General features: G+C 42.4%; 1 protein-coding gene across 1 annotated transcript in view; it reads left to right on the top strand.

The window, feature by feature from the left end:
- The first annotated feature begins 22,657 nt into the window (after window positions 1-22,657).
- The window catches only part of LOC123959233 (phospholipid-transporting ATPase VD-like), a 10,306-nt gene continuing 7,031 nt past the window's right edge, over window positions 22,658-25,932 (top strand). The window contains exon 1 of the mRNA XM_046033183.1: window positions 22,658-22,844. Within this exon, the coding sequence (XP_045889139.1) occupies window positions 22,658-22,844 (187 nt within the window). The remainder of the gene's footprint in view (window positions 22,845-25,932) is intronic.

Below are 25,932 nucleotides of genomic sequence, written 5' to 3'. Positions count from 1 at the left end.
AACATAATTAGACAAAATTATTCTACATCCAATATATAGAAATACAATTATTTTATTTATTAACTAGGCCTTTATGAATAGAATTGTTTTTTTAATTTTCCTTTAGCTTTGGCAATGTATAAACATTCATGCCAATAAAGCAAATTTCGTTCCGACCTGACTGGAAGAATTTAGAAAGTTGCGTGGCGCTGCGGAGAGCCCCCAGCTGCAGCAGTGCACGGATCACGCGTAAAATTCATCCAGCCAGAGGGAACGATCACCAACTGTTCACAGCGCCGGTCGTAATACCGCGACACAACCCATTATAGGCATCTGAGAGGGAACGATCACCAATTGTTCACAGCGCGCCAGTCGTAATACCGCGACACAACCCATTGTAGGTATCTGAGAGGGAACGATCACCAACTGTTCACAGCGCCGGTCGTAATACCGCGACACAACCCATTGTAGGTATCTGAGAGGGAACGATCACCAATTGTTCACAGCGCGCCAGTCGTAATAGCAACACAACCCATTGTAGGTATCTGAGAGGGAACGAGGCGTTGGGGCGTGCAGGGACAGGAGATCGTTACGATCTGCTGGCATTTCCTGGCGTCTGGGTCATTCCGGCATACTGTAGCTGCTTCTGCTGGGGTTTCCTAAAGCAGTTTTTCCAGGTGTGTGTGAGTAGGGCTGGGTTAAAAATGATGATCTGATTGATTGTTATATGATATCTGAACATTTCACATCATTCGATATCAATAATTATCCCGATAAATGTCAAATCATTCTATCAACTTTTAAGGCTGATTTTTGAGAGAAAATTGAAGAAACCAGATGGTTATTTATGTGGTTAAACTTTTCTTTATGGTCAGAATGGGACAAACACTTGACGCCAAACAGTGGAACACAACAAATCTGAGGTACAACATTCAAAACTATAATGTTAAATCTTTTTCAACAATATGAGAAGTAAATCTTCTTTCAGTCCCTTTTCCTCAACAAAATAAATATTTTAATAGAAAAATTAAGTGCTGATTCATTTGTGATTCAGTTGAATTAAACCAAATATTTCTTTATGATATATTGAACATTTATTATATTGTTATTAAGGAAAATTATATTGCGATAAAATCATTATTGTTCTATGTGGACATCTGCCTGGACTGATGGGAAATTCCCAGCCTGAGTGGTTTTCCAAGTCCGCCGCTCCGTAGAGCCATGTTGCTAACGTGACTATGCGGTAAAATCTGCTGGATGACAGAGAGCACGCTAACCTTCCTCCAGCGTAGGCGGAGAGAAACAGTCAGACGGAGACAAAGTGACTCATCTCTGAGTGTAGAAACTGGTGTGTTTCCTCTTCACAGGTGGATTCGTTCTTTGTGCTGCAGCTCCAGAAAGCAGCCCTGCATGCTCAGCTGCAGAACTCAACTGGCCGCGCGGTCCCATTACATTATAGACCCTGAACAAACCGGATTTGGAAACACTTACCAATAAAGCAAATCTGAATTGGCTTTATTGGCGTGACATAAAGTGATCCTCTGGAGAACGAATGCAACATTCAGACACATCTATTTAAGAATATTTTATTATTCCACCGTAATCCGCGCAAACATCAGAATAATGAGAATAAACTGTCCGTCTGTGTGAGAGGTGTGGACTGAACCTCTCATAATCCCTTCAAAGCGGGGGCATTTAAAATGTAGTAGAGGCAGCATTTTTTCAACTCTATCTACTCCAAACTTCTTTGAAGTGAGATCAATGAAAGACGTTCACACTTTCGTCATTTACCTGGGGTCTGTACCACTTTTCTAACACAGAGCTCTCTGAACGCGGTCGCGTTCAGTCATTTCAGGGAGATTAAAAAAATCTGATCAAACTGCAGTAAAGCATTAACAGTCAAAGGCTTGTTTTTAGTGGAGAGCTCAGTTCTCTCCCTGCACAACGCAGTGTGATGTATATCAGCTTTACTGTTTTATTCTTATTTTAGCCTCTTTTCACAGTTAGCTGTGTTCATATTGTTAATAGCATTTACTGTTCAAGGGTTTTATCATTCCAAATCTTTTTCACCTCCGTGTTTTTTAGAAAATGAGGCTCCAAGGTGTGTTGAAGGCAGACGTGCAGTTTGTCAACAGACCACTTTGGTTCCGAGTGAAATATCTCCACAACTATTGAATGAATTGCCATGAAATTTGGTGCAGCCGCGATGAATGAGACGTCTACAGTTCCATGTGACAGCAGAAAGCGTTTCTAGATCTGCCATCTTGCCCTGACGTTCAACAGAAATCCACCCACATAAGCAGGAAATAACCCAGAATGCATTGCAGTAATACCCCATGTTGTGTTTTGAATAAGGCATGAGTCACTTTGTCTCCGTCTGACGGTGACACCTGCCATCCTCCTGACTTTTCTTTCCGCCTCCACAGGAGTAGAGTTAGCTTGTTCTCAGCAGCCAAGTGGAGGTTTTATTTTTAGCCATGTTGGCAACATGGTTCTCGGGATGTCGGTCGATCAGGTGGTTCGTCGGCCCATCACTTTGGTCCAAACTGAAAGATCTCGACAGCCACCGAAAGGTCTTTCATGAAATTTGGTTCAGACGTTCGTGGTCCCCGACGAATAATCCTCATGACTGATCCACTTAGGTTCCATTTTGAGCTCTCACATGTTGACAGCTTTGGTTTTTTTGGGGGGGGGGGGCTGCATATGGAACTGTATTTATACAGAGCTGTTCTGGTCTTCCGGCCCTTCAAAGCACTGGTCACACTGACACATGCAATTTAACCCACAACCCTTTTATCTTCTCTGCTGTCCCAAAGAGCTCATTTACATAAAGAGGCATCTTCTACCAAAACATTTCCACTTTCTGACCTATCAAAAAATATAAAATCCCTGCACTCAATTACTGATGCGCATATGCGTTAGCTTGGTTACCAGATCATCTCTTATAATAGATCTGCAGTACGCCCATCCATCGGCCGGAGCGGAGATGACGCTCCCTGACACGCAGCAGACTCGGCGCCACAAAGACAAAACAGCACTTTGACAACCTGCTCATGGATTAGTCTCCTAATTCCTCCTCCCTTCACCCCCCCCCCCAATGTGCTTACATTGCAAAAATGAAAAATTCCAAATCTGGAGATTTATTTATTGTATTTTATTTTACAGATTTCATAATAGGGCCGATCGATTTCACCTAAAAATCTAAATCAAGATTAATTGAACATTTCACCTCGATTACGATTATTGGACGATTGAATGTTGTTTTTTTTGTCACCCTCATTTTTCACTGACAAGGTTCGTACTGTAAATGTGCTCAGCTATTAAAGCTGCGTTAATTTATTCACAGACTTCACAAATCCATTTTCTAAATGTTAATAAGGTGATGTTTGCGCATTACATCATCGCCGCTGCCGAATTCTGACTAAACTTTCACTCTAATATTTAATATCTCTGTGGAACAAATGATTTTCACCCGCACGCTGTGTGAGCACGGTAAATCACGCTTTGCAAGCTTCCTCTCCTCATTCAAAGGACGTCTTCGTGACAGCTGCTGTTCTGAGAGCAGCGGAGGTCTTTTAACTGCAGTGCAATGCGTTTGCGTAGCGAGCGAGCGGACGAGCGGCAGGAAGTGACGCTGAAGTACTAAGTTGTCAGTCCGGCAGTAAATGTACAGCGTAGGTCACTGTGTGTCTGTCTGTTGTTGCTGCTGCTGGAAAGTGAAGGCGGTTAGCGCTGGCTAACATCTCCCTGTGCTTCAGACTCCAGGCTGAAGGCTGAGCAGGACTGGACGGGGCGGAGTCACGTGACCACACACACGCAGTATCGTGTTTCAAGGGGGAAGGAAATGAACACACGCGATATTAATAGGATTAAATAACCGACATGGGGTTAGAGGCTCGGTCCAGTCCTACACGTGGGTGCAACTTCAGTCTATATGCTCACATTTGCACCAAACTTTGCATGTTTGAACACATCGACAAGCCAACAGCGCCACCTGCTGGCAACAGGAAGTGATTACTTTTATGCTTTGATGAATCACTTCTTGCAGGTTGGTACTTCAAAACTATCTCAGAAAACCAACACACTGATGATGTCATTATGTAAAGTGTGTGAGTTCTTCTTCAACGGCGTTTCAGGCGTCCTTCTGAAGTCCAAACAGATTCACTTCCAACCAACCCGTTGAGGCTTTGAACACCAGACCGCACAAAGTCAAGGTGAAGTGCGAACTGAAGTGCGAACTGAGGCATCTTTTAAGAATTACACTATGAGCACATGTCCATGATTGTGTACGTAAGCTGTCAGGATCCTCTGAGTGGCGAGGGAAGGTCCATCCTCGCCTCTTCAGCGTGAACAGGAGAGAGACAACTTCACCTCAGTCGTATAACTTCAACTAAGTTTGTACTTCACAGAGAGCGCGCCCTTGTGTGTGTGTGTGGACTAATGCTGCAAGAAAGTGCACCGTGTTCACAGTGAGATAACCTTGACAGCTATAATATCTAACATTTTTTATTATTTCTGCAGCGTTGTGTGTGCATACAGATAACAACCTGTATTTGAGATAAACCTGAGCGGCACAAAGCGACTTTAAACTCCAGGAAGCCGGATAAACACGTTAGAAGATGGTTAACACGTTGATAAGCTCGGCGGGTTTCTTTTAGCATAATGCTGTTTTTGCTGTGATCAGAGGAGGAAATATAGGAGATAACAGACATGAAAGAAAAGTGACACTGCTGCCATCACGGTCTGTCTTCATGCTTTCTATGAGCTCAGTGTAACAGACACAGAATTAAATGCTACTGTTTCTGAACGTGCACAGCTGAGAGACAAACCGACGCTCAAATGTGTTTTTTGTTTTTTTAAATCAGAGCATCAGACCTTCATTGTTTTGAATATGAGTAGTTAATAACCCATCAGGCATTAGTCATCCCTCTACACTCGGCCTCGAACTGCATGTATGATGCGGTTTAATACGATCTAAAACGAAAATTATAAACAGCGAGAGCATTCATTCTTTTTGCAACGGCCAGCTAAGGCTTCTGTCATTCGCGTCATCACTTTACGGCGCTACAGGATTGCCCCTGAACTGGCTGCAGGAGGTCGCTTTTTGCATGATCCTAGGGCTGGACAATAAAACAATAACAATTCTCGCAATATAATTTTTTTCAATAACACTATAACAAATATTCAATAAATAATCTATAAATGTTTGATTTTATTCACTTGAATCACACACGATTTAGGACTTAATCTTTTTATTAAGATGTTTATTTTGTTGAGGAAAAAGGACTGAAAAAAGCTTTTTTACCTAATTTTACTTGTGCATATGTGTTGAAAAAGATTTTATCATAATTGTTTTGAATGTTCTGCCTCAGATTTGTGAAGTGATCCACTGTTTGGCCTCAAGTGTTTGTTCTGACCATAAAGAAAAGTTTCAACCAGAATTAACTTTCACTTAGGAGCAAAAATCAGCCTTTAAACTGGAAAGAAATAACATTTTAATACTTATCGTGAATTATTGATAATGAAAGATATGAAACTTTTTATTGTGATAATATTTTTGGCCATATCGTCCAGCCCTACATGATCCTTTTTAACCTCTTAACATTCCACCGTCCCGCCCGCGGCCCCTCAGGTCCTGACGGCAGCTTTCGGTCTGTGCACACAGCTGATATGTTAACTTCATACTCACATGATCCACCGTTTGAAAGCTAAAATCCTCGTGATTCGACCGATGCAAACCATTTCAAGACACGATCACCACAGCGGTTCCAATCAGCGCCTCTGTCAGACCAGCCAGGACAAGCAAAATTTACGCGACTCACCTGTGAAGCCTCACAGTAACTTAATCCACTGATCGATTATATTCCAACAAAAACGGTCTTGTTACGCTGTCAAAGGTCCAGACGATCCAATCCAGTAAAAACATTTAGTCCAAAACACATTATTCCATCAGTAAATCCACAGGGACTGCTGCCGCATCGTCTCATATTTGCCAGCAGACGCGGCTCGTATGTCATTATAACCGTAAAAACTCAGATCTGAATTTAAACAACTACGATAGCTTGTATTCAAATTAGCCGCTGAACTCTGACCTTTCCCAATAGGAGCTCACATGTCCCTTTCACAGCCTTCAACAGCCAATGAGAGATTACACTCCAGAGCGTTATCTTTCAGAGAAGCCCAAAACCAGGCAGATTCTCCAAATGGTTCAAGAACTACATTCAATTCACTTTGGATCTGCCTTGAATACATTTGCATGAATTTTACAGGAATGTTAAGAGGTTAAATCAAACAAAAATAAAAGTAGTAGCTTTGCAGAAATCGTGAAGAAATCAGCGAGCCTCTGATCAGAAACCCGCAACAGTCGATGAGAGCGAGCTTAGCGGGCCAACGTGTTGTGTATCTGCTTGCACTATAAAAAAAGTGCGCCATTAAAATTAAAATTATAAAACCGGTTCATTCTGTCGTTATGTCTGTGGTATCCCCTGGTTTTAACACGTTTAAAGATCTGTTCTTCTGTTTATATCGCGACATGTTCATCTCTCCTGTACAAATCCCAGTTATTCTCCTTAAAAAAAAAAAACTTTATTGCAGAGCCATGCAAGGAAAGTCAAACTATTGGAGAGTCAAACTCTGGTCAATACTCCGACTAATATGGAGCATATTTTTACCTTTTCACCCCACCTTCAGCGAAACCCCAGGGCAACATCTCTCTCCCCTGATATCAGTTTTGGACGCTCCCGCCTCTGAGACTCACCGCCAAAAAATAAGAGAATGTTTCAAGACTAAAGAAGAAATCCACATGCATGTAGGTACTTTAGGGGCTTGCCTGCACTCTCATTGATCCTCTGAAGAGAGGAGCGGGGCTACGTGGGAGTGGAATCAATGGAGCAGGAAATTAGCCCTTAATTAATAAATATCTGTATTCAGCTCGTCCACCGCTGCAGGAGGACACACCTGTGTGCATACTAAACACAGCAAGGCAGACACGCACACAGAAATTCACTGGATGAACCTGCAGGTTGTTGGAATCCAGCAGCACAAAAAAACAATTCAAAGTTGCAGGTTTTCGGTGTTAATTCTTTTCTCCTTGTGCTGCAAGCCCTGAGAGCCAGCACTGTGAAGCAGGGTGTGAGGTTAGCCAGGTAACCTCAGTCCGATCACGGTGGAATGCTTCTTACATCGCCGCGCTAACTTGCGCTGAACGGCTAACCCGCTCTGAAACCGGTTATGTTCGAGATAACAGATCAAATAATTTGTTTTTCCAAATACATTTTGGTTCCCCCTGCGATGGACTGGCGACCTGTCCAGGGTGTACCCCGCCTTTCGCCCTATGTCAGCTGGGATTGGCTCCAGCCCCCCGTGACCCTGTACGCAGGATAAGCGGCTGACGATGGATGGATTCTGGTTCCCACGTGTGGTTAGAGTTAGGCTTTAGTTAAAAGAGTCGTTTAAATACGGTCCAGCATCAACCAAAGTTAGCGACCAGAAGCAGGCGCGAATACGTAATGTGGGTTTGTTTGGGTCAATGACAACACGGCGGAAGACAGCGCTGCGATGAGATTTGTCAGTCATTCTGAAGTCTGGTTCTATTTTAGTTATTAGAGCGCTGAGGGAAACTTGATTGAAGAAAATAACCTCATAGTGAACGCAGGGTGAGCTAACTGTTAGCTGTGGTTAGTCTGACAGCTTGCAAACTTTGTAAAACGCCACACCTTGTATTTCTCACGCTGAGAATTTAAGAGGTAACGTCCTCGAAGTTGTCCCGAGTTCATAGCTTTCTCCAAAGTCTACTAAATGCCAGAGCCGTTAAGCTGATCAGAAATTAAAATATGTTGTTTGCGGGTGAATATTTATAAATTTATATTATTAATATTTAAACTTTTATCAGATCTACCTATTGTCATACTTGTTTCTTGGGGTCAGTTATGAACTACAGGTAAAATCTAACTTCTAGTAAAAACCTGAGTGAATTGGCCCGGGGCCGAGGGGCCACTACTGCAATTATTTGAGTGGTTCCTCCTTTAACACGCATTATCTCACTCCAAACTTTTGATAAAACTTGAGAGCCCTGGTTAGCTGCTCTTGTAAAAACGCTACACGTTGCTCTGCTGCGTCGTGTCCACTGCACATGATATCACGTTACACAGTTTAGTCATCCAACCAACATATCTCGTTCATTTTAAATCCAGCAGCTGTCAAATTAGTGTCAGAACAGGAGAAACTCTGCAGACTCCTCTGTATTTCTGGGCTCACTGCAGTTCACCGTCTTCTACAGCAGGGTTTTTCCTGCACAGAGAAATTTTTGGCACCTCACAAAGAGGTTTTAGCGTCACAGGAAAATCCTCAGCGCCAAAATGATCAGAATTGAAAAAAAACACAACCTTTGAAATCCTCTCCGAACGTGTTTTAATAGCCATTTATCAAACAACTGTTGAGCAAGCAGAACATAAACTTAAATACGACGTCTTTGACTTCAGCAGTCACCTGTCCTCTCATCCACCAGCTGCTGCGTTGGTTTGACCGCGCCGAACGCTCTGTTACAAAGCTCGCGCTAATGACTTCCTGTTATTTCTCACCAGATAAAAGCCATTTGTGCTTGAAGTGTGTTGGTATTCACCGGTACTGTCACTTACATTTTACTCTCCTCTGCCCTCTCTAAATCTAACAATTCAGAGTCTGACCACCATGTAGAGCATTTTTCTTGATTCACAATAATTTAAGGACTGAAAACAACCAACAAAAATAAAAAAAATGTGTGTAATGAATGAATATAATGTCCAAGTTTCACTTTTTGAATGGAATTACTGAAATAAATCAACTTTTTGATGATATTCTAATTATATGACCAGCACCTATATTTTGTTTAAAGCTGTAAATATCTTAACGAGAGACAGGTGCGTCGGAGGGGGACAGGTGAGTCAAAAGTAGCAAAGAAAACTCCTGCACAGTGTCTAACTTGCAAAAACTATATATTGACGCACTGTTTAAACCTTAAAACTTGGCACAACACAAAATTTGGCAAGTGGGTTGAACATTTCACCCACTACTCAGGTACAGATGATAAAACTCTTTTGACCTAAAGTTCCCCTGTGCACTCTGGATCTCCATCAGACTGCCAGGCACGCAGAGAAATCTCCAAAAATATGGCAAAGTCCACACCTTCAGGAAGGGGGGGCGACGCGCACCGACTGAGGCCGAAAATAAGCTCTCCTCCGTGGGCACGGGTCTCACGGAGCTCCCCTGTGCGCTCTGGATCTCCAGCAGCAGAGAAATCTCTAAAAGTCCATACCTCCAGGAGAGGGGGGAGGTGCACAGATGGAGGCTGGAATATGACTGCGTTATCAGCAATGCATAATAATAAAAATAATTGCCGTTGTTTAATATTTTACAGAGATGCCTTGAAGGCACTACGCTTTCCATGGAGTTCCCTCATTGAACAGCAAGCCTGGTGTTGTTCCCAGCCCAGCATTAGGACCCTTTAATCTGATAACAGACAGCCTCCCTATGGTCTCGATATGTATGATCTAGCTGCAAGTCTGCCTTCCGCTGGAGATGTTGGACCCTCTGATATGGATTACCCATTACGCACATCAGTTGTTCCATCGACGTCAAGTAAAAACCCAGAATCACCGATGGAAACACCAAAGCCCCAAGGTCCAAGGCACCCTGACACACAACCATCCATTTGTTCCCTACAGCGAAAGGGTTTGTTGACTCCAAGACATTAGATTTTGTTGCAAGACAAAGAGTTGAGACGAAGCAAAATCACCTGAACAAAGTGAAAAAGAGCAAAATTACAACCACTGAAACGAACAGATGCATCATTAGCGAAAGCAGACTTTGCTGAAATTCAGTCCATATATTTCAAACTAGCCACAGTTAAGTTGTGATGTTAAAAGGAAAACTGGGGAAATTACAAACAAATGCAGAATCATTTAAAACACTAATGAATCCAGGAGAAGGACCATTTGGGCAAAATGACAAACAAGATGCTTCTGTTGCTGATTTTCAGGAACAGCTCAGAGAAAAAGATGATGCTATCTGCCAGTATGACGATGTGCGGCTGCAGGGTACAGTTAATGATCGGCAGCGTGACCCAAAATTAAAAAAGGAGGAGCCGCAATATCCCACCGAAATGAGGAGGCTTGTTTATGAAGTAATAGTAAATAATCTTCCTACAAAAAAACATTCAAACTTTAATTTCTCAGTATGCAGAGTGCACTGGTGTTATTTTTATTGGAGACGTAGGAACAAGGTGGAAATGATGCCGCACACAACGTCAGATTTTTCAAGTGACTGAGCGTGAAGCTAGAGAACTAGGTTTTGATGCAACAATTCAGGAAGGTGTGCACATCAATTCAACACATCTGACAAGTGCCACATTATGGAGTTGATGCTTTGGCTGGGGGATGCAGAGGATTATAAAATCTGTAGATAGTTTAGTCGCGGTACATTGTGCTTTCACCGTGCTGAAAAATAGGGCTGGATAATAAAACAATAATAATTATCTCAATATAATTTTGTTCAACAACAATATAACAAATGTTCAATAAATATTCAATAAATATTTGATTTTATTCACTTAAATCATGCAGGAATTAGGATAAAAAAATTATTAAGATGTTTATTTTGTTGAGGAAAAAGGACTGAAAAAAGCTTTTATTTAATTTTACTCGTGCAAATTTGTTGACATAATTGTTTTCAATATTCTACCTCAGATTTGTGAAGTGATCCACTTTTTGGCATCAAGTGTTATAGAGTTTAAACCACAAATAACCATCAGGTGTCTTCAACTTTCACTCAGGAGCAAAAATCAGCCTTTAAACTCGATAATAAATAACGATTTGATACTTACTGTGATAATTATCGAAAGATACAAAACTTTTTTTGGCCATATGGTCCAGCCCTACTTAAAAAAATTAAAGGACAACACAGAAGACTTGAGCACAGTGGATTTAAAGCGTGAGCTAGAGACTGTTTTTATATCATCTTAGTTCTGATAGTGAGTTGGTTAAAATCGCCTTAATATCGACGCATGAAAAACCAATCGCTGATCATCCCTTCAACCGTCGATAGGCGATCCAATCGCCAGTCGGAACAAGCCTAGTGTTTAACAATTGCTCATACTGGAAGCGGCGATGCCTGTGTTCCTTCGATATATGCTACCTACCCAGATGTGATACTTGGCAGTTCTTTGCATGGCTAATGTTTAGTGTTAGACGTGAGTAATTTGCATCAAGGTGGCATTTTTCAATAAGGAACCATAAATCGTCAGGACACCGGTTCATTTTTGTGTCTGTCTCTGCATATTTTGTGTTTTAAGCTGCTGCTGTGCTTCACTAAGGTGTTTAATCTGTGCAGCAGCACCTGCCTAAGCATGTTGTGTACCACATCTAGTGCAGCAGATACAGCTCATGGTGTTTCTGCTAAATCTAAGCCGTGTAAACTCCCTCAGCAAGGGGCGGACTGGCACAGGAAGTCAGGCAGCCGGGAATTTCACTCCATCCCGGGCCACTTTGATCACGCAAACCACCGCACCGCTAATTTTGTGTGTGAGTAATTTAATTAGGTATTGTGGTGGGAATTGCGTGTTTAAATAAACAGCTCAGGCAAACACGTCTCTTTCTGTGAATTTTATTCAAGTCTTCTGCAGAAGGACTCACAGCAACACACATACGCCGTGTACGTGTGCTCGAATGAGTGAGGAGAGCTCTGTGAGCCTGTTATTTATCCAGCTTTAGGGTCAATCATGTCATCCCACAGAGACACATTGTCCCTGAAGTCTGGATAACACAGAGAACAGAGATATTTTGACTGTTACGTTCACACAGATTCAGTGCCACATCACAGATGAGTCTCCCTGAGTCCAGGGTTACATGCAATATGTTTGAAATTCCCATTACAGTGTAGATTTGGCCGCTATGTTCATCTGGGAAGAATCCAGATTACAAACCAGAAATACAAACATACATTTGGGACTGAGCGAGCCTATCTGAGTTTAAGGTATGCAATGGTTATGGATGCACCCTCAGAAACCCTCACCCCCCTACACCTGCCGAGGGGAGAGGCAGGTGTAGGGGGGTATCTGTCTGCTCCCTGGACTTCATAAAGACAACCGGCCTTTTGCTCCAGCGCAGTATGATGTCCCCACAATTTGTTACAGCATTTAACCGTGTTGAAAATTTTGCTCACACACATATTAGTTGCTTTTAAATGGGGATTAGTAAATTTTAAGGACTAAATGTTAAAAGCTACCCAGCAGCTGAGACAGTGATAGACAAGCCTCCTGAACCTAATCAGTGTCGGAGAGAATAAAACAGCGCACCGTGATGATGATGATGATGATGATGATGATGATGATGATGATGATGATCTGTAACCAACACTTTAACATTACAACATTATTACCACGTTTCATGTCTGCATAGGCATTAAAAACCAATAACACAAGTTTGCAGATTGATTATCAGTCGAATCAATAACTAAACAGCTTGTACTTACATTATGGGTGTGGCGGGTCCAGGTGAACGGTTCCCACGGAGCTCCTCAGGTGAGTTGTAGTTCGGATAAAGGTCGTTCTGCCACAGAAGCCACAGTCACTGGAAAGCTTGCAGCGATGTAGACGTTGTCCACAGTCAACATCTCGGTGAGTTCTTGTGTTGACTTCACTCCTGAGTCCCACTGGATCTCCAGGTGTTGGCGGACGCTAACTGTTAGTTCACCTGTGCTAGCGGCGGACGCTAACTGTTAGTTCACCTGTGCTAGCGGCGGAGGCTAACTGTTAGTTCACCTGTGCTAGCGGCGGACGCTAACTGTTAGTTCACCTGTGCTAGCGGCGGACGCTAACTGTTAGTTCACCTGTGCTAGCGGCGGACGCTAACTGTTAGTTCACCTGTGCTAGCGGCGGACGCTAACGGCAGGTGTCCCCTTCGGCTCTTCGTGCTCGCTGCTTTCTTTTTAAAGAAAGTGAATATTTTCGGAAAGCTCATGTGTTTGTTGTTCGGCTGCTTCTTTCAATTTTCGCTTCTTAAACCCGCTTTTGTGTTTAATAATTTCTCAGTTGCGGTCACGTCGCTAGCTAGCGTACCCGTCTGCGTGCGCACGTTGCTACGCATCACTGCGCATGTACCGTAACCCAGAATTCTGCGCGGGCACACTTTGCAAAATATTACTGTTGTTGTTTTTTTGTTTTTTTTACAAAAAATCGTCGTTTGATCCTGATTTTAACTTCATTTAGATGGAACATACTGCAGTTATGAGTCAATAAAGTGTTTCTATGTAAAAGAATGTTATTGTTTGTTTTTATGCGAGTGACACGAATATAAATATTTAATGCGTCATAAACAGTGGAGGGAAGAGGAGATGCACAAAGAACCTCAGCAATAAATACCTTTTATTATCAGAAAACAGCACCAGTAAACATATTTATTTTCAACAAATGTGTTGATGTTAGAAAGACTTTTATCCAGATTTTAATGTGTATATATTTTGCACATTTTGTTCTGTGAGTGAAAATAGAGTTGTCCCCTCCAGTGAGCCAAAAGGTATCCTCTGCTTTATTTTGTATATTTTATTTAAAATTACGATATAATTGCACTTGAATAACTTCACATGTAATGCTTTTAGTTAATGTTTTTAAAACATATAGTTTTTTGGACCCATATTGAGTAAATAGGCTAAACTTTTTTATGCAGGGGAAACATTTCCAAAAAAAAGTTTATATGCATACATTTTCACTTGTTTAAAAGTAAAAACAAACATAAAACAATAATACTGTGTGATTTAATTATTTGTGCATGATTAGTTGTAAATTATGTTTGATCTTTTTACATGTATTGGAAATTATTTGCAGTCAATATGCATTAAAACCATATTATCATCCTGTTGCTGCTGTTGACATTCAGCCCAGACATAAATTTTGTAAATCACTCCACAATGTTCTGGGTTCATATGTGTATGTAAATAAATAACTCTATATATTGTTTTCTTTTATTTATTTATTTTACAGGTTACCGTAGCATGACTACAAACCTTGTGTTGTGTAATGATAAATAAAGAGGTCTGTTAGCGCCCTGTACACACATGGTAATTACGTCGCTTTTTGTTCCCCTGTCTCTGAAATATGTGTCTGCAGCTGGGTATGAAAAGTGGACCTGACACTGGAGAGTTTATTTTTAAACTGGTTCATACAAGGCACACTGGGAATACATCTAAAACACATGGCTGTACGAGTACATGAAAATCTAAAAGAGTCTCCCGTGAATGAAATGATTCTTGTCAGCGGCAGCAGCCGTGTTCGAGGACCCGAGTGAAAATAACCGTTAAGAGTACAGCTAATGGCTTTGGGCCGGAGCGGTTTCAGGCGTGTCATTGGACAGAAACCATGATGTGATTTTGTCAGACGATCCTGTACGGTCCTGAGTGGGCTGATGAAGTGATGAAACCCCTGAAGGGCTCTGACACAGGAGGCCGACAGAAGACGGGGCAGATAATAACATGGTGTGTGTGGAGGCGGTGGAGATGAGGAAATGGAGAACAGAGGATGGAGTGTGGAGGGGTGAAAGCCGCTGATCCATTTGAGGTGAGCGGCAGCCGGAGGGCGTCTGTCCTGCACCTCTGTGTTCTGCTGCCACTCATCCTCCAGCTAATAGTCTCATTCTGCTCTTCTTCCTCACGCTGCAGCAGCCTGCCTGTTTCGGAAGAGATGACTCCAGCTTGGGTGGCATAGGTGTCATTTACGCTGGGGGACAATGGGGACCCACCACTTTCTGAAGTGGCTGATTTTGTTGCCATCAATTTTTTAAAAGCATAATTTGTTAAAAATGTTCTAAAAACTAAGGACTAAGAACTGTGAAAAAAGGTTTATCTGCACAATAAGAAAGCCTGTAATGCTGTTTAAATATAGAAATAAAATAAATGTGCATTGTCCAAAAACTGTAACTTAAAATATAAAATAGCCCAAACACGTGCTGTAACTTTAACAGAATCTTGACCAAGTTTTCTCCCTGTGAACATGACAAATAGCTGAGTCGGTTTGTGACATCTTGTTTCTGTAACGTTTAACTTAACATCTGCAAATAAGGTTGATTCATCATCTTAAGCTAACACTGTAAATTTTACTCTTTAAGTTGTTACTACTTTGTCATATTTTAGGGCAGTGATGTTGGAGAGGCCTGTTGTTATGCTGGGCTGACATACGTACATACCCTGGTGCTTTCTGTACAACGGAGGTGGTTTTGCAGGTGTGGATATGATGGATGATTGTTATATGTGCCTTACACATTGTCTGCTACTTTACTTGAGACTGAAACATCTCAACACATATTTGATGCGTTGCTAGATAAGTAAAGTTTGTTTATGGCTTTATTAGAGACCCTAAGTTCTTTAACTCAGAAACAACAGGAAACGAAGGCATCGCAGGACATGCAAGGGATGTTGCGGTCCGTGCCTTAAACCCCTCTGCCACCAAGAGAGCTCCATTGAAACAAAACCGTGAACAGACATTTGTAGTCCTCAGAGCACGAATCTTTCAGACTTTGGTTCACATCTGACCTTTCATCTAGCCCAGCGCCACCAGCTGGTCAAAGTTTTGAATTGTCCAGTGAAACATCTCGGCGCCTGCCAGAAGGACTGGAGCAAAATTTAGTCCAGACCAAACGGGAAGCTTCTGGTCTACAATATGAAGCGAATGCGGAAGTCCCTGAAACCTGCATTCTATTGAAAATCCAGCAGGGGGCGACTCTTCTGGTTGCACAAAGAAGTCCGGCTCCATTAGAAATAATGGTAAAATGTTTCTACTTGTCAGCTGATTTATTCCCTCAGTAAACACTTTCCTGATGAGTTTATGGTCTCAGTCGCTAGTTTCAAGTCTTCTTCATTTAGTAAATTATGGTCCCATTTATTTTAAAATAGACCACAAAGCAGAGTATGTTTCAGGGCAGGGTTATCTCTGATTGACAAGTTGTTACCATGGCGACCTGTCAATTAGGCTAGAGGAACTCGTACCCTCGGCGCTGTGTAAATTTAACCAGCGCCGCTGAAAAAGCTTATTAGGAGTCGGCTGTTCACTTTCTCTGGTGAGTACGTTTAGTTTTAAGATGACAGTTAACGTGAGTTACAGATGCACCTAGCTAAGCACGCTAGCTAGCGCCGCACGCGGCCGTTAGCTCCGCCGTATGGTTACTTCCGGGGACTTTCTGGTTGCAAAAACTCGACATAGTGGCGCCCTATCGGCCAAACTCCAGGCTTCAAAATGGCAGTCCACAAACCAACGGGTGACGTCACAATGACTACGTCCATTCCTTATATACACCCTCCATCCTTAGACCCTTGATTCAGAGAAGAGAAACCCGCCTTTAGCGAGGAAAAAAGCATCACATGACAGATGACGTGAGTACAGTATGTATGGACACATTTTAGTAACAAAACCCATTCTCATCCCAAATCGTCACGCTTGGTCAAGATGCAAAATGGGACACATGTTGGCCAAGCAACAGAATCAGATCCCACATCTTTACAGAAACCTGCTCCATCAACATCCTGGATCAAGCACTCGATGGGTGGTCCGTGTTCTGAGCTGTCAGCGCAAGACTCCGGCGAGATAAGAGGAGGTGGACTCTGTTTTACATCGATGATGCTCGGTTTTCAAACACAGTCAAGATGGACTCTGTTTCCCAAATGTCAGACTGTTTAATGTGATGATGAAACCAGATTATCATCTTTTTGCTGCTCTTTAAATTCTTCAGGACGCAAATTTAAAAAAATGGACGGCAGAATGTTCTGGGTGTATACATGTATGTTAATAGCCTTTGTATATAAATTACTGTAGGCTATTGTTTGATTTTATTTTATTTACTTTATATGTTACCAATACACATTAAATTATCTGTGTGTCTACAAACTTTTGTTTCGTTATACAGCCTTGTGTCGTAATGACAAATAAACAACCTTGTTCCTTGAATTTTTACTAGACCTACTTTTATGACACTAAAGGCTTCCAGACACTGAAGGATGTAACAAAGCGTTGGTATTCGACGCTCCGGGAAGAATAACAGGCTGAAATGTTCCAGTACATACCTTCAGCCTCACAAAGAAAATTAATTTAAGGGAGGAGGGACCAGCTTTCAAAAACTAGTAGGGAAAAGTGTCTATTTCACTCTGTTCGTCCAGACTCAATGATTAAGCTACAAGTAGTTTACACAGGAGATAAATGGCGTTTCTTTGCTATTTTTTAACCATCAATCATGTTGAACTTTCATCCAGCAATATCCCAACAGGTGTTTCCTATGAGCTGTCTAAGCCAAAACACCTGTTCTGACATCACTGCTGGGGTGTAGCCAGATGTTACAAAGATCACAGAAGCTCCAGGTTGGTGCTTGATTATTCGGTGAGATTATTTCAGCCTTTTTTGTCATTGAAGCTACAGTCTGCTGTGAAATCAGTCTTCACATATGCCTCGCTGAGGTTTTATCAAACTGACGGTATGAAAATGCAGATAATCCCCAGGCTCTACAGTCCAGCTCTTTGCTGTTTCTCCAGATCTGTTTGGCTAAGTGTGAGTGCAGCTCACAGATTTGGGTGTCCGTCTCTGTCTGCCCACAGTTTGCTGCCAGGCTTTGCCGCCTGCCAAGTCTGATCCATCTCATTAACGAACACACCTCCCCAGTGACTCCCCTCCTCTCCGCCTCCTCTCAGTCCGGCGTCGGGGACGTCGTCCCTCGTGTCCTGGTAATTAGAGCCGGAGGGCCGGATGAAGTGGTAAAGAGGTAAAAGAAGAGGAGGCGCGTGTAAGCTGTTTGTGTAAATCAAAGTCTCGTTCAGGAGACTGAGGAAGTGTTTGGTCATCACAGCTTGGCGGTGAACAGACGGACACTGCTGAGCTTTGTTTTGGCTGCATTTTTTATTCCGGTTGTTCTAATATTGGTCTCTCGCAGGACTTAATGGAGATTGTCTTCAGTCAGGAAGAGGACAGAAAAAACAGACAGCTGCTAAATGTCTGTGAACACCGCACCAAAAAAACAAAGGGAGTTTGCCAGAACTATTAGGGGCAGCTGGCTCACAGAACAATATGCCCTCTATTGCACATATTTTACATCTTAAACCGAATGCAACAGAAGCTCAACTTTCCCAGTTAAGCTTCAGTTTGTCTGTTAGGACAGGGGAGAGAATGTGTTGTGGCTTAGGCCTGTTAACATGCTCCATGTAAGCAGGTCAGGCAACAACACACACACTCAATCTGCAAAATCAAAATGTGTGAAGCAAGACTTGGTCACAGCAGCATTTAAAACAAAATAAATTTCTCAACGGCCACAATAAGACTGTTCGAGCACAGCAAGCCAGCACACATCTTTTAACTTAACACTGTCGACAAATAGAAAACCATCGTGACACAGCTGTGAGGAGAGCCGGAGAATCCAACATGGAGGAAGCTAATAAGCTAACTTCTTAGCTGTGTGTCCCTGTGGCGGTGAGGGGTTTCCCCCATGCCCAGTGTGCAAAAAAACATGATGCAGGGCCATCTAGGGTGCCTCGACATGCATGAAAATGTGATGCTGGGCCCTCTTTGGTGCCCCAACTTGGGAGAAAACGTGATGCTTTGCCCTCTAGCCTGCCCCTTTGTGTGATGACATGTAGTAAAGTGCCCTCCAAGGTGACCCTATGTGCAAACAATGTGATGAAGTGCCCTTCCAGTGGAAGAAATGTGCCCTAGGGTGCCCCAACATGCCTGAAAACGTGATGCATTGCCCTCTAGTGCCTTCCAATGTGCCACAATGTGCAAAAAACATGATGAAGGGCCCTCTGCAGAGAGAAACCAGGGATGTTCCCAGGTGCCCCTCAGACAGTCAGATTCCGCCACTGGTGTGTCACCATCCAGGTTTACTGAAGCTCCTCTGTCAGAGTATAAACTGCTGCACACAGAGAGCAGGAGGACACACAGCTTTAATAAAGCTAATGTGAGTGACTAGACGTAGCCTATTCTGTACTGGCTAGCATGTTAGCAGTTAGCTCTCCAACCAGCCCTGAGTAATCACTCACCAAGCTTTGTGAGGGCACAATGAAATAAACAAGCTGGCATCAGTCATTGTTCTACAGAGAACATTTTATTTCTGCAGTTGTTTTATGACGATGACGTTCTCAAGAGCTCGTCTGCAAAGTGATTTTGCTTTAGTAGTTTTTTTTAATATTCCCTGACGCTCACACACTTCCAGGAGAACCGTGAACAGGTTGTATAATGAGGACAAAATGAGCAGCGCAGTAAAAGTGCGAGCTGTTGTTGCTATAACCGGTTTAAACCTTCCTGTTTCATTAAAGCCCCTTTACAGCTTCTGATGCTTGTTCATTAGTGAGCGGCTAATTTGCCAAAGGAATTTTCATTACAGATGGGTAACCTAATAAGCCTGCCACCCTTATTTTAACTCAGTGCAGATACAAACCCACCTCCACTCTTCCTCGTCTTTGTTCATGTCATCAGTTTGCACGATTCGCAAACTTCATATTGATTCGTTTGTAGGTGCCACCCCGACAGTTTGATCAGTGATTTGATCATACCCACGGTGAAATTAAACCGATTGTGTCAAGAGAAACACTACATCAGTATGTCAGTCCACACATGTCAGAAAAGTAATTTAGCTTTGAACGACGGCCTCAGAGCCAAATCAGCAAAGAATCAACAGCAGTCAGCTCCAAATAATCATCACTGATAAATCGACACAGACAGTGGGACATTTCTGAGCAGCAGGGATTCAATCCAATTTTCAAAATCTTTTATTATGACAAATTGTGGCAGTTACCAGCCGGTCTCACCCTTTCTATCACTCTAATATGGGAACCTCCTGCAGGAACCAAGCTGTGCCAGTTCCACTTCAAGTTCTGGCAACACTGGGGTGTCTGGCAACCGGCACTTTCAGAAGGAACTGGCTGACAGGTCAGGGAAATCTCAGCCAACCGTTATCAGTGTTATGCCAGACGTGTTAGGAGGTATAATTGATTTGACGCACCTGTACAGAAAGTTTCCTCACACGGTGGGTGAACAGGCACACTGCAGCAATGTCCGGTTTCCCAAATGCAGTCTGTGCTATTGATTGCGCTCATGTTGCTATAAGGGCACTGAGAGACATTCAATTGGCTTTCATTAATCAAAGGCATTTTCCTTTGTGGAATGTCCAAATCATGTGTGATGCGAACATGTTACTGACGAATGTGGTGGCTCGGTGGGTCAACGTATGACTCACATTGAGACTGTTGGGCGCAGACTTGAGGGCGGAGCCGTGCGTGATGACTGGCTTCTAGATACGAATGGTTCATGTAGAAAGTAAATAGCAGTTTCTCTCTACTGGAGTGTCTAACCCATTCCTTATCCCCTCAAGCGTTGGCTGCTCACCACTCTCCCCAAACCACAGAGGGGAGGAAGCGTGCAGCCAGGCACGGGCTGTTGTGGAGCTCACCATCGGGCTTCTGAAGGGCAGATGGCGTTGCCTTGAGTAAAATTGTCAAACAAGCCTCAAAAGGTATGTCAAATTATGAGGGCGTGTTCTGCGCCTAAGGAATGTGGCGTTACACTGATGTCGTGTTGGCCCAAAGCCAGACCCCTATCCCGAGGAACTGAGCCGAATGCTGCGGCCCTGCTCCGTGTTTCTTTTTTCATTTAACTCCTTTGCAACCTTGTTGATGGAGTCGATCGTGTCCCTTTGCATCTGTGAGGACACGGCCGCCGCTGAAGGGTCGAGAGGCACGAGGTGCACGCAGCTGCTGCGCAGCCCACCCCGCTGGAACGGGCAGTTTTATAAACGAGGCCCCTGGAAGGACAGGAGAAAGGTCTGAGCGTCTGGTGCACAGGTACAGAATAACGCTGACGGAGCCTGGGAAAGTGGAGATGTGGCTGAAGAGAGAGAGTAAAATAAAGATTGACCATTTCCTTTTTCAGACTGATGGTGAAACCTTTAGTTATTTATTAATTTCCCTGGAGGACAAAGTGTCTCCTAATGTTACTATGAGAGACATGGAGACATGTCTGCACATAAAATTACAAACAAAACCCTTCTGACTTTAAATGACCAGACAAATAGAAAACGAGTGAATAGTGGGGATAGGTTTCAGTCAGAGCAGAATGTGTGACAGAGAAGTAAAATAAACTCACAGAAGGTGAAGGTGTCAGACAGGAAACAACAAAGACTTGTGTTGTGGAAGCAGGGATCACGCGTAGAGGTTTGTAGAGTTTGCAAAGAGCAGGAGAGAAACAAAACAGGACAAAAAGGGGCTGAAGTCTAAAAACTACATGTTAAACGCAGAAAAACAATGTTTGAAAGACAAATAAAGTGACTCCTGTCGTCAACTTTTTCTTCCCGTGAAACACAAAAATATACACATTGATACTGAGCCTAAACATAGAAACGTAAAATAATGTCATTCAAACACAGAGTGTGATCCGAGCCTCAGTATCAGGAGGAAAACTTCTTCAATCTGCCTATTTTCTGCTGAATAACTGTCTCCTCTTCTACTGCAGGTTAACAGATTCACCTGTACTCTACTGCCATCTACTGGAGAATAAAGCATGTTCCATGTTCCTTCTCCTCATGTGACCTGTTACCTCACTTCCTGCTTTGCTTTTGAAACTACATTAGAAAATGATCAGATTAAGTTAAAACTGATAGAAGTTGAAGAATCAGGAACTTTCTCCAGAAACACAGGATGAGAGAAACGGAGTTTAAAGGGTCAGTACACAGTTTTCTCACTAATGCCAAGTGGTGTCTAGCCATGCAGGTGGTTTACCTGCTCAGATGAGGCGTCTGTCTCTGAGGTTTCCCCATTAGAATCGAGGTAAATGGATTTTTTTCTGTGTATAAAACTTATATTTAAGATCTTTTCAGAAACAATGTGCTAGTAAAAATTAGGTCATGGGAAGAGACATTGGGAAGAAGTTGTATTTTGTATTTTTAACCTCTTAAACTTGACCAAACCTTCTGCTGGTTTCATCTTTGCAAACTAATATTCTTAAAACAAAGAGAACTTTTATTTTAGTTTGAGAGGAGGTCATTGACTGTTTATAGTTTGCTCTTTTGCAAAGCACAGAGGTTGTACTGGTACTTTTATCTAAACCGATCAGCCATGACATCATGACCACTGTAACGCTGATTGTCTCGTTATCATGGCTGCTGTCAGTGGGTGGGATCGATCAGGCAGCAGGTGAACATTGTGTCCTCATAGTTGATGTGGCAGGAAAGATGGGTAAAGTAACTCTGACAAGGGCCGGATTGTGAAGGCTAGACGACTGGGTCAGAGCATCTCCAAATCGGTCTGCAGGGGTCAGAAGTGGTGACAGGGTCATGGGCGGCCAAGGCTCATTGGAATACAGAGTGAAGGCCGGACCATGGAGCAATGCAAGAAGGTGACCTGTTCTGATGAATCACGTAGTTGGCCGGGTGCATGTGCGTCTCTTAACACTGGGAACACATGGCAACAGGATGCACTATGCAAAGAAGGCAAGCTATCGGAAGCAGTGTGATGTTTTGGGCAATGTTCTTGGAAACCTTGGGTCCTGCCATTAATATGGATGTTACTTTGACACGTAGCAAACATCAGCATTGCTGCAGACCATGTTCACCCTTTCATGGAAGCAGTATTCCCTGATGGCAGGGGCCTCTTTTGACAGGATAATGCACCCGGCCACAAAGCAAGAATGGTACATGAACGGTTTGAGGAATACAACGAGTTCAAGGTGTTGACTTGGCCTCTAAATTCCCTAGATCTCAAACCAATCAAGCATGTGTGGGATGTGCTGGACAAACAAGTCCGATCCATTACAGTCTTGGTGCCAGATACCACAGCACGCCTTCAGAGGTCTAGTGGAGTCTTTGCCTCGACGGGTCAGGGCTGTTTTGGCCGCAAAAGGGAGAACAACACAATATTAGGCAGGTGGTCATAATGTTATGGCTGATCAGTGTATTTAATTGATGTAATTATTATATTTTTGTATTTAAAGCAGCAGCACATGGACTTTGTAAGAGGCCGCAAGGAAAAACTTTTTCTATTTTTTTATTTTGAACACATTTTCAGATACAGCGGTTCTGCTTCGTATCAAAACACGTTTGACCAGTTTAAACAAAGAAATCGACAGGCTCAAGCCTGACACACTGATACAGGTGCAGACTGAGCAATAACATCTTTGCAGTATGATATTTCATTATCATAATAACATTTTATAATTTAAAGGAAAATTCAGTTTTATACAACTCAGACAGCAGACAGGTAGACAATTTCCTGGTTTGAATAACCCCCAACGTTGCTTTACCTGAACTTTATGCACACGTTTGATCGGCGAGATGAATCACTCTTGCTACTGTTTGCCTAGTTAGCATTATACTTACGTGTTCCTGTCCCATGTGAATATAATACATAAATTGACATGACAGTGTCAATGACAGGTAGGGCAGTAGAGTTTAACATATCTTTGGTGGTTCCATCAACATTGCCAAAATATAACAGCTTTCAGCAATGTCCACCTCCCCCCAAAATATCTCTCACTACATGTTTTGCCAATCCTTGCTTTCAGTTATGACATCATCTATTTAGATGTGGACACCAGAAACGCATGAGCATGGTTTGCACTCGCTGTCGCACACAGGTCTGACATATATCCAGTAAAGGATATCGTATGACAGCCGCAATGCTGAACGTGTTGCTCCTGTCAGGTCTACAAACAGAATTTTCCTTTTAATTTGTTACCCTGTGAAGAAACATAAAATGTGGCATAGCTGTTAAAATCAAGACCCTGCCAACAAAAGTTAATCTAGCACCACACGCATATTTAAAACACAAAAAAATGCTCTCAGTAACTAAACTAAATCTAAAGGAGAGCAGTGCATATCAAAGCAGGTATTATACATTAAGATGCATATCAATCCACGGCTTCCATAGCAGTAAATACCTGTGGCCTGTACAGACTAAGTCTTAATAAAGTTACTTACAGAACGACGGCCGAAGTCAATAAAAGGTGGCACGGAGGGAGAGAAGTGTGTCATCAGCGTATGTGTTCACGTGACGGGTCGAGACAAAAAACAGCAAGCCAATAAACACACAAGATTCAAAACTCCAAAATGAAAACTTATAAATTAGACTCTGCAGTGACATGCTGAACTTTCAAACTATACACAACAAACAAAGATAGAAACACATTAACATTATTGCTTGACATTTAGTTATGGCTAAAGTTACGTTCATCATTAAATAATCCAGATTTCTGTTTGGCTTTGGACCTTCAGAGCTGATGTTGTGGTGAGCTGGTGGTAAAACACACTAGTAATGATTGATTATTTCTAATTGGCTGACTGTTTGAATATGAAGTTGACATGGATGCAGTTGCTGATTCTCGGTGGCGGAACAACAAAGTGAGGCTGCGGATGATCGAAATAAAATCGCTCCCTCCCGGCAGTCTGTAGTCCAAACTTTAAAATGGTTGAAAAATGAGCACAGGTAAGAAAAGGTGTTCACATAAACACACATCACACACATACTGGCAGGTAGGCAGCAGTGCAACACAATATTTTCACCACACTTGACTCTGCATAGTGTCTTTATTGCTCTCAATACTGTTTTATTTATGCAATATTGCTTTCAGTAAGCTGGTTGAATCCCAAACGTCTTCGTTTATCAGTTCAACGTAAACCTTTGTGTGGATACGAACATTGAGCAGTTTAACCAAAGAGTGATATTTCTGTCTTGGATTTGAATGTTTGATCCACGGCTGAAAATAGTCCCCAATAAACGCACTATTTCCTCCTGTTTGTTTGATTCAAAACTACAGTGAGCAGCTGTTTTGGAAAATGATTGAACCTTTTTTAAAAAGTAAACTATATATTAGTTTTTTTGAAGAATAAAGAGAGAGACTGACTAACAGGCTGTTGGTTTGGCTCTGCACATGGGATTTGTTGGTAATAAGAAAACATGCAGACTAACACTAGACTCATACTTCAAGGTTCCAGGTTGTAGCCGCAGGTTATCAACATTAATTAGGCTGACACTCAAAACTGTACCCGCCTTTCAGCCAACACATTTAGAGCTGGGGAAGGCAATTTATTTCAGCAGCATTTTAAAAAGAATATATTTGTTGAAATTTGCAGGCTGTTGCAGGACGATAATTAGTAAGGCCAATCATTTCATTCAGATCAAATCAAGGGCGTCACTTTGTGGTGGGGACATAAGGTCTCAGATAAGGGGTGTGATGAAACACTTAACTCAGGAAATGTGACGAAGCACAATCGCGAGAACAAGATGAGAAAGTATTTTAACTAAGAAATATTCCATGCTAAAATACATGAGTGGGCATTCTCATCTAAAAGATTTTGAGCTTTAAATTTCTTGCATTCTGGAGAAATTTCTTGAGCAATTCATCATGGAAATATCTTTATATAGATGGAAACAAAAATTCAGGTGGCAGGTGACAATTCAAAATATAATGCAGTAATTAGCAGCTTTTTTTTTTAGCTTAAAGTACTTTTTTTTGGACAATGCACATTTGCTTCTTCTATGTTCACAATGTATTGCATGTTTTCTTATTGTGCAAATAAACCTTTCCCAAAGCATTTTTATTTGTTTGTTTGTTTGTTTGTTTTACATCATTGATGACCAGCTGTCCTTTTCAGACCATGTTGCTGCTGTCTGTCGGTCGTGCCGCTTTGCTCTATACAACATAAGGAAAATCAGGCCCTACCTCACTCAGTACGCCACCCAGCTTCTGGTACAGGCCGTGGTTATCTCTCGCCTCGACTATTGCAATGCCCTCCTAGCAGGTCTTCCAGCTTGTTCGGTGAAACCCTTACAAATGGTTCAGAACGCAGCAGCGCGTCTGGTTTTTGATCAGCCCAAAAGGACTCATGTCACTCCATTACTCAGTGACCTCCACTGGCTCCCCGTGGCCTCCAGAATCAAATTCAAGTCACTAATGCTTTCATACAG

Source organism: Micropterus dolomieu, linkage group LG20 (assembly GCF_021292245.1).
Source record: "Micropterus dolomieu isolate WLL.071019.BEF.003 ecotype Adirondacks linkage group LG20, ASM2129224v1, whole genome shotgun sequence".
Taxonomy (NCBI): Eukaryota; Metazoa; Chordata; class Actinopteri; order Centrarchiformes; family Centrarchidae; genus Micropterus; species Micropterus dolomieu.
This window is presented reverse-complemented; position numbering and strand designations above follow the sequence as displayed.